Here is a 10,670-nt window from a genome sequence, read left to right as displayed (position 1 = left end):
TTATTTTAAATAAAGTGGGGATTCTAATTCCTTCAAATTCCAATATGACTAATTTTATAGGGTACTTAATATATTAATCAAGATTGGAGTTAATAATTTATAAAATAAAATGAACATAAAAAATTTGATTTGAAGACCAAATTCCTAAAACATGTTAACAAAAAAATAAAATTGCTTCGAAGTACTTTTTTTTTCCCATAATTAAATTTGGGAACCTCAATCAAAATATTCATTAAAATTCCCACAGAGAAGCAAATGAAAGAAAAGGGAAAGTTGCTTGGACATTCAACTTCTCAAAGAGAGAATCTTGGATTCAATTTCCACAAAAACATGGTCCTTGACTTATCCTTGAGATTAAAACCAATTATCCCACCCAAAAGCAAAATTAATTCGATGCTTAATTAAATACAAAGTGTTTGACTTAAATGTCCATTAATTAAATTGGACAAAATCAACTTGAGGATTTTAAGTCCAAAACCTCAAATTAAGAACTACGAATTGGCTTGATCCCCGTTAAGGGTAAGTAGGCAACCTAAATAAATTACTAGGTGTAGCCACAAATAAAGAAAAATACATCTCCTTAAACATGAAAGTAAATGAACTTATGTACAAAGATGACGTGGTTGGAATCAAAGGGTCTTCCCTTAAAACAAGGGAATGTGATTAAGAGATACATTATTTTGAATGGGCACTACTCACATCAATAAAACTCATGTTTTAATGGAGTCCTTGACTCTACCATATTTTATGGAGTCCTTGACTCTAACAAACTAATAGAGTCTTCGACTCCACCACATTTCAGTGGAGTCCTTGATTCCAAAAATTATTTTAAATAAAGTGGGGATTCTAATTCCTTCAAATTCCAACAAGACTAATTTTTTGGGGTTCCTAATTTCATAATAAAGATTGGAGTTAATAATTTACAAAATAAAATGTACATAAAAAATTTGATTTGAAGACCCAATTCCTAAAACATGTTAACAAAAAAAAAAATTTGCTTCAAAGTTCTTTTCTATCCCATAATTAAATTTTGGAACCTCAATCAAAATATTCATTAAAATTCCCATAGAGAAGCAAATGAAAGAAAAGGGAAAATTGCCTGGACATTCAACTTCTCAAAGAGAGAATCCTTGATTCAATTTCCATAAAAACATGGCCCTTGACTTATCCTTGAGATTAAAACCAATTATCCCACCTAAAAGCAAAATTAAGTCGATGCTTAATTAAATACAAAGTGTTTGACTTAAATGTCCATCAGTTAAATTGGGAAAAATCAATTTGAGGATTTTAAGTCTAAAACCTCAAATTAAGAACTACTAGCTGGCTTGATCCCCGTCAAGGTTAAGTAGGCAACCTAAATAAATTATTAGGTGCAGCCACAAATAAAGAAAAACACATATCTCCTTAAACATGATGGTAAATGAACTTATGTACAAAGACGACGTGGCTAGAATCAAAGGGTCTTCCCTTGAAACAAGGGATTATAATTAAGAGATACATTATCTTGAATGGACACTACTCATCAATAAAAATAATATTTTAATGGAGTCCTTGACTCTAACAAACTAATGGAGTCCTCGACTCCACCAAATTTTAATGGAGTCCTTGATTCCCTAAATTATTTCAAATAAAGTGGGGATTCTAATTCCTTCAAATTCCAACATGACTAATTTTTTTGGGGATTCCTCATTTCTTAATCGGGATTGGAGTTAATAATTTGCAAAATAAAATAAAATAAAAAATTTGATTTGAAGACCCAATTCTAAAAACATTTTAACAAAAAAATAAATTTACTTCAAAGTAATTTTCTTTCCCTTAATTAAATTTGGGAACCGTAATCAAAATTTTCATTAAAATTCCCACAAAGAAACAAATGAAAGAAAAGGGAGAATTGCTTGGACATTCAACTTCTCCACCATATTATCTTGAATGGGTACTACTCACATCAATAAAACTCATATTTTAAAGAAGTCCTTGACTCTACCACATTTCAATGGAGTCCTTGATTCCTAAAATTATTTTAAATAAAGTGGGGATTCTAATTCTTTCAAATTACAACATGACTAATTTTTTGGGGATTCCAAATTTCTTAATCAAGATTGGAGTTAATAATTTACTAAATAAAATGAACATAAAAAAAATTGATTTGAAGACCCAATTCCTAAAACACGTTAACAAAAAAATAAAATAGCTTCAAAGTAGTTTTCTTTCCCTTAATTAAATTTGGGAACCTCAATCAAAATATTCATTAAAATTCCTACAAAGAAGCAAATGAAAGAAAAGAGACAATTGCTTGGACATTCAACTTCTCAAAGAAGGAATCCTTGATTCAATTTCCATAAAAACATGGTCCTTGACTTATCCTTGAGATTAAAACCAATTATCAAGCCCAAAAGCAAAATTAAGTTGATGTTTAATTAAATACAAAGTGTTTGACTTAAATGTCCATTAGTTAAATTGGGCAAAATCAATTTGATGATTTTAAGTCTAAAACCTCAAATTAAGAACTACGAATTGGAAGGGCAAGTAGGCAACCTAAACAAATTGCAAGGTGCAGCCACAAATAAAGAAAAATACATATATCCTTAAACATGAAAGTAAATGAACTTATGTATGAAGACGACGTGGCTTGAATCAAAGGGTCTTCCCTTAAAATAAGGTATTGTAATTAAGAGATACATTATCTTGAATGGGCACTACTCATCAATAAAACTAATATTTTAATGGAGTCCTTGACTCAACGAAATTTTAATGGAGTCTTTGACTCTAACAAACTAATGAAGTCCTTGACTCCACCACATTTCAATGGAGTCCTTGATTCCCAAAATTATTTTAAATAAAGTGGGTATTCTAATTCCTTCAAATTCCAACATGACTAATTATTTGGAGATTCCTAATTTCTTAATCAAGATTGGAGTTAATAATTTACAAAATAAAATGAACATAAAAAAACTGATTTGAAGACCCAATTCCTAAAACATGTTAACAAAAAAGTAAAATAGCTTCAAAGTAGTTTTCTTTCCCTTAATTAAATTTGGGAACCTCAATCAAAATATTCATTAAAATTCCTACAAAGAAGCAAATGAAAGAAAAGAGAAAATTGCTTGGACATTCAACTTCTCAAAGAGGGAAACCTTGATTCAATTTCCATAAAAACATGGTCCTTGACTTATCCTTGAGATTAAAACCATTTATCTCACCCAAAAGCAAAATTTAGTCGATACTTAATTAAATACAAAGTGTTTGGCTTAAATGTCCATCATTTAAATTGGGCGAAATCAATTTGAGGATTTTAAATCTTAAACCTCAAATTAAGAACTATGAAATGGCTTGATCCCAGTCATGGGTACACGGACAACTTAAATAAATTATTAGTGCAGCCACAAATAAATAAAATCACATATCTCCTTAAATATTAAAATAAATGAACTTATGTACCAAGACGATGTGGTTGGAATCAAAGGGTCTTCCCTTGAAACAAGGGGTTGTAATTAAGAGATACATTATCTTGAATGGGTATTACTCACATCAATAACACTCATATGCTAAAAGGCTTATGGGTGAAATTATGTTTGATGAATTAGACTAATTTGACAATTCTTGTTAAAGATAATTTGACAATGTTTGTTAAACATAATTTTACAATTCTTGTTAAATATAATTTGGCAGCGTTTGTTAAACGTAATATAACAATTATTGTTAAACATTGGTTAACAATTTTCGTCATTATAATATAATAGTGTAGAAATCAAAAAAGATAATGCAATGGCATATAATATCGATAAAAAAAAAAAAAAAAAAAGAAGTAATGGCGTACAAATCAAAATGTAATTAATATAGTCTTAATGTAGTTGACCAAAGCATCATTAACAAAGAATCAAGTACTCTATACTAAGTCAGTTCCAACTAGCTCAATTGGTAAAGTCTCTGATGGTTGAATAAGAGATCTGAGGTTCAATCCCCACCTACACCAAAATCTGATTGGTGTCTTGGTTTGATAATAAAGAGTTATCATCAGGAGCGGACATCATACATTATGTTGAAACTCTCTCCAAAAAAAAGAAGTACTCTATACTAATGATTCTTAAAAAAAGAAAAAGAAAAAAAAAATACACTATATTAAAAGAGTTCAATAATTATGATTGGTTGATTAATTAGAACTAGTCTTCTTCCAACTGTTCTCATCTCATAACACTTCTTCGCTTCTTATATATTTCATCCATTTCTAAAGAATGAAAGCAAGAGATTTACAAACCAAACCACTACTTGCTTCTAAGGGTTCTACACAACATCTTCAACCAAATCTACCAGAAATGTGGACAATTGGATTATGTATTGTAGCTGTACTGGTCATATATTTGAGTTACAGGCTTAACAAATGGAGCAATCCAAAGTGTAATGGAATCCTTCCTCCAGGTTCTATGGGTCTACCCCTTATTGGAGAGACCCTTCAGTTGATTGTTCCAAGTTACTCTCTAGACCTCCATCCATTTATCAAAAAGAAAGCTCAGAAGTACGTAACATGCCACTAATTGTGTGTCTTCATTATTATAATTCTTTTTTGGTAACTAGTGTGTGTGCAATGTGTTTTTATAGTATATATCACTGTTCTACGTACAAGTATGTACTTATGTATTTACGTATGTATGAGTCTCTTGTTAAGTTGTTATGGGCAAGGGGATGAAGCAGAAGATAGAATATATGAATATACTCGTATCTACTTAAGACCAATATGAAATAAAAATATCATCTATGTATGTATTGAGTGCTATTTTATTGTAAGAAAACCTTCGATTACATATTCATTATATTTTCTTATAATTTCAGCATAAGTAACCCGTTTTCAAATTTTTTGTTGGATGTCAAAATTACATGTATGAATTAAATTTTTTTAAGAGTTAGATATACACTAAATAAAACTTAAATTTATGTTAGTATGTAATCTTCCCAAATTTTTATGAAGGAAAACAAAATATTATATAATTAATTTAAGGTCATATTATGGTTTTTTTTTTAGTATTACTTTTGAAAGATAGCAACATTGTTCTTAATTTTCTCCATTTGTCAGAACTCTAGCTTTACTTTTTTGCCTCGTTTGCCCTACCTTCATTTTATTTTTACAGGTTTTAAACCTTAAAACATTGATAGAATTGGAAACAATTTTTTTTAATGAATTTTGACATATAAAAGAGGTAATAGTGTATTGATTATAAACCTGATAAAAAAAAAAAAATTAGAAATAGTATAGTGACACAACATTTTGAACTAGATGATTGTATGTAGTGAAAATTAAAGTGATGTGAATGTTAAGTTTATGGGAAAGTGATTATTTGCCACTCACATCTTGCTATCTTAACAAGTAGTGAAAAAAAATTATGTTCATAAAAAAATGAAAAAATATATATATATATATATTAATAAGATATGCCTGAAAATAAAAAAAAAACTCACTAAAAATCAAATTATAATTAGGAGGGGGCAAAAGTTGTAAAATCACTCATAAGCTATTGCCTTGTCTTTTAATTTTGTTTTGGCGAGCCAAGGGCAATTGCCCCCATCGGATTTGGATCTGGTGCACTACCAGTTGCAATACCACTAATTCATTTCACATTAATTTTTACCATCTTATTTTTGAACTTTAACTTTTTATCTCTTTTACATTCTTTTTAACTTTTTTTAATTCAACTTTCAATCTCAGCTTGCCTTAACCTCTTAGCTTGCCTATGTCTAGGAGGTCCCTGCACTGAACAGGCAAAATCTGCTTTGGGCAACTTTGTCATGCAGGTCCAACTATCATTAATAGCCCCCTTCAAATGGCATTTATTGTAAAGAATAAGCACTTTGATTAGACAAATCAACTGTCATTAATGATGTTAAGTTGTCCCAGAAGCTTAAACCATCAGAAAATGATAAATCTAATTATTTAATCTAACAAATATAATTCTTCTTCTTCTTTTCCCCTTTCAGATATGGGCCAATATTTCGAACTAGTGTGGCTGGTTCACCCATAGTAGTATCAATAGATCCTGAATTCAACCATTACATCGTTAAACAAGAAGGAAGATTAGTTGAATTGTGGTACTTGGATTCATTTTCCAAGCTTTTTTCGACGGAAGGCGAAAATAAGACAAATGCAATTGGTGTTGTCCACAAGTACATAAGAAGTATCGCATTGAATCACTTTGGTGTTGATCCACTTAAGGAAAAGTTGCTTCCTCAAATTGAAGAATTTGTTGACAAAGCCCTACAAACATGGTCAAGTCATCCTTTAGTTGAAATGAAACATGCCGCATCAGTGGTAATTTTCAATTTTTCCTTAATATAGACTCATATACTCGATGAGCATTGTTAAGATACAATATTTTTCACAACAAATTTCTCACCTACTCATTTGGCAGGTTATTATTGATTCTTATATGGGCCTACTATTGACACTGCATTATTATTCATCATTAATAACTTGACACTTTAAATAGTTGTGAATTTTGTTGTGACTATAGACTTATTGTTACTCAATAGTGTAAAATTTACTGTCGTTCAAGTTATGACAAATCTAAGTTTCTTGTAAATTGCAGATGATTTTTGATTTCAGTGCAAAGCTATTCATTAGTTATGATGCTGAAAATTCACCTATGAAAATGAGCGAGAAGTTCACTAATATCCTAGGAGGTTTCATGTCATTTCCCTTGAATATCCCTGGTACTACATACCATAAATGTTTAAAGGTAATCAAAATAATGAGAAAGTACAAACTTATCCGAAAAATATTCATTTGAAATGACTTAGATTCATTAATTTAAATTTCTTCATTTTTTAGGACCGAAATGAAGCATTGAGTATGTTGAGGAAAATATTTAAAGAGAGAATCAATTCACCAAAAAGACATTTTGAAGATTTGCTTGATCAAGCTATAAATGACACGGATAAGGAGAAATTCTTACCCGAAGACTTCATCATCAATGTGGTTTTCGGGCTCTTATTCGCTAGCTTTGAGTCCATTTCAGCAGCATTGTCGTTAATTCTCAACTTACTTGCGGAGCATCCTGCAGTTTTGCAAGAGTTGACGGTATGTAAATGTACAAGAACATTTTTTAGCACTCAACAGTAATCATGTATTATTTGTTAGCATCTTGCAGTTTTACAAGACTTGTAACCTAACACTGATCATGTATTATTTGTTAGGATGAGCATAAGGCAATTCTTAAGAACAGAGAGAGTCCAAATTCCATACTCACATGGGATGAATATAAGTCGATGACCTTTACTCATCAAGTCAGTTCTACAATATCTGCACGTTCTGATCTCTCTTCAAGGTGTTTCATTATTCTAGTTATCATATAAACCCAAATATTTTGTTGTGTGGAAATTATAGGTAATCAATGAAGCTCTTAGGTTGGGAGGTGTTGCTCCTGGGTTACTACGAAAAGCACTGAAAGATATTGAATTTAAAGGTATGTTCTTACATGCATATATTCAGTTCAATGTCTTCACATATATCCAGTTAAATTGTAAATGATTGGCCAAGTGCGTACCAGGATATACAATTCCAGCTGGTTGGACCATTATGCTTGTAAATTCCGCTATTCAATTAAACCCAAACACATACAAGGATCCACTTGCTTTCAATCCATGGCGTTGGAAGGTATGTAGTTGGAGCCTTATTGAATGAAATAGATGATCCAACCACTTATAAGAGACTTGTTTTCCCTCATATTATTGCTGTTTATTCAGGACAATTTCCTTGACAACATTTTTATAAATGCAACAGGATCTTGACTCATTGTTTGTATCTAAGAATTTCATGCCTTTTGGAGGAGGAATTAGACAATGTGTTGGAGCAGAGTATAGTAAAACGTTCTTGGCTACTTTCCTCCATGTTTTGGTCACCAAATATAGGTAATGTGCTCCCCTTTACGATCTAACTTGTGCAATTGTTGTAACATAATGTTTGCTACTGGGCTTGTCATGGGATAAAAGAAACCTCTCAATTGAAATTGATCTATTTCATGATTCAAATCAAACACTACAAAATTAAAGAATTATTTATTTATTTTTATAATTCAATTGTCGAGGAACGTGGGATTTAAACCTTGGACATCACTGTTAAAAATACCATGAAGGGTGCTTATTAAGGTACAACTAAATAAAATCTTACCACACCGTAAATAAAATCTTAATTGTAACATGGAGAAATTTAAGATGCAACTAATATGCAATATCCTACCACACTAAACCTCTGTATATTGTATAATTTTTTTTTTCTTTTAATAGGTGGACAAAGGTCAAGGGTGGAACCATTGTTCGAAATCCTATTCTGGAATTTACAGATGGCCTCCACATTAAATTCTCTGCGATAAGTAATTAAAATACATTTTTATTTCATGCAAAATAATATATATTTCTATATTGAAATAAGATGTTTCAATTTCGTCAAAAATAATTGGATACTTATTATCCAAATGTAAGTATATATTTTCTTGCCTCATTATATATGTGTTTTAGGGCTTTGATTGTGTCACATCCGATAATACATCATCTATAAAACGTGCCCATTGGGTGTGAAAGTGTGGTATTTGTGTGAAACATTATATAATCTAGTATGTGAAATAATAATTTTACTTTAATTTATGTAACCTCTCTCTCTCTCTCTCTCTCTCTCTCTCTCAGAGTATACTATTAGCAATTAATGTTTTTAATGTGCGTGTGTGTGAGACAGGAAACATGTGCTAGTTTTAAGCCATATCAACATCTCAATGTGAATACATTTTTAAAGTTTGTTCAATCTATGTTTTACTAACAATTCATTTAAATAAAATGTTTTTATTTTTATTTTTTTGCTAATACAACAGATTTTTGACCGATGACATTCACTAACTAGTTTGAAGACAATAGACTTTAACAATATAACTAATTGGTTTTTTTCAATTTATATTTTGATGACAACTGATTTAAACGGAATGGGAATTATATTAAGATAAAGATTTAAAAAAGAAAATATTTTTCGTTTCAATAACTCGAAAGAATACCAAATATTTTTTCTAAAATAAAAAAATACAAAATAACTGGACAACTTATTGAAATATACCAATATTATCTTGTCTGATTTTACATTTATTTCATTCTATCTCTCTAAAACTTTCATGTTTGCCCCATTTTTTATTTGAGCGTGAGGAAGCATGTTGTGCTACAACCTACATGTATATTTTTTAAGTTGGAAACAGGTTAGGTCTTGACATAGGAGCAATGGACCCGCTGAGATACTAATACATGTCATCATCCCAATTGATCTTGTACTCATGTGCACTAGGCCCAATCCTTATCCATTTTAAGCCATATCAAAACTTCTCAATTTGAATAACTTATTAAAGTTTGTTGAATTCACATTGTACTAAGGCTCCGTTTGGGAGTTCATAAGGAAATAGAATGGAATGGAATGAGATGATCATAAAGGAATGGAAATGAATGGAATGGAATGGAATGTATTTAAGTAAGGGAAATGAATGGAAAAGAATAGAATGGAATGGAATTTAGTAACCTTGATTGGATGTTTTAAAATAAAGGAATGAAAATGAATGTAAGTAATCATGTTTGGGAGCAACATGAAGGAAATGGAATGGAATCATTTTATGACAATATTACTATTAGACCCGTATTTTAAAATAAAGAGTTGAATATATAGGGGTATTTTGGGAGTTTTAGTAAAAAAATTATTAAATCTAATTTCATTTCCTCTCATTCCTCCCAATTTCGGGGGGAATGAATATTTGAGGTTTTAAGGGAATAGAGAGGAATGAGTGTTCCCTCCTACCTATTCTATTCCCTCACACTTAAACTCCCAAATAAGGGAATAGACTTTCCATTCCCTCCATTAAAACTCCCAAACAAGAGAAGGGAAGAATATTCTAAAATTATTCTTTTTATTCTTTTTCATTCCATTCAATTCCCTCCTCCCAAGCGGAGCCTAAGAGTTCATTTGGATTGAATGGAATTAGAGGTCAATGGATGGGATTGTCATTGTGATTTAATGGGTTTGGTGAAAGTAAGTGCTTTTGGATGGGCTTCTTTTTGAGAAAGAGTGAGAGAAAGGGGACATTTGGCTAGAGGGCATAGATGGCTTCGACAAAGTGATGAGGAAATTGGGTCTTTTTGAGGTTTAATGAGAGATTTTTTTTAATAAAAAAAGTAATTTTAAGTGAGACTTTTTAGATTTATTAACTTGTATTCCACCTAATTTGGTGTAACTGGTAAAGTTTATGATCTAATGATAAAAAGAAATCATAATATAATGGATGTTGTAAGCTCCAACCCACACACACACACACACACACACATATATATATATATATATATATCATTGTAGCACAATGATATTGGGCCTGTCCACTTGTTTTAGGATTGCCCTTAATGTTGTGTTAGAAAACATTGCCACTTGCCATGTTGGTAATTTTTTTTTTTTTTTGGGGCTTGTAAAGGGAATGGTAAAACAATGCCGAACAAATTTGCATCCTAATTGTAATTGGATGCTTATCTCTTTTGGGTTTAATAGGAGCTTTAATCCAAAATACCCAACTAGGGGTTGGGTAGATTTTGGGTTGGGTCCTAAATGAGTCGGATATTATTACCCGTTTAAATTTATATTATTTACCTATTATCTACTTAACCCATTTAAT

At 30.8% G+C, this 10,670-nt stretch overlaps 1 protein-coding gene across 1 annotated transcript; it reads left to right on the top strand.

The window, feature by feature from the left end:
* Positions 1-4,313: 4,313 nt before the first annotated feature.
* LOC112018582 (cucurbitadienol 11-hydroxylase) lies at positions 4,314-8,365 on the top strand. Its single transcript, XM_024051106.2, has 9 exons — positions 4,314-4,513; positions 5,968-6,298; positions 6,576-6,725; positions 6,818-7,066; positions 7,183-7,272; positions 7,373-7,451; positions 7,536-7,642; positions 7,769-7,896; positions 8,272-8,365. The coding sequence occupies exons 1-9, from the start codon at positions 4,314-4,316 to the stop codon at positions 8,363-8,365; spliced, it is 1,428 nt and encodes a 475-aa protein (XP_023906874.2).
* Positions 8,366-10,670: the final 2,305 nt, after the last annotated feature.

The sequence above is a fragment of the Quercus suber genome, unplaced genomic scaffold (genome assembly GCF_002906115.3).
Source record: "Quercus suber isolate HL8 unplaced genomic scaffold, Cork oak 2.0 scaffold_19, whole genome shotgun sequence".
NCBI classification, from domain to species: domain Eukaryota; kingdom Viridiplantae; phylum Streptophyta; class Magnoliopsida; order Fagales; family Fagaceae; genus Quercus; species Quercus suber.
Note: the sequence above shows the minus strand (reverse complement) of the source record. Positions and strands in the feature narration are given on the sequence as shown.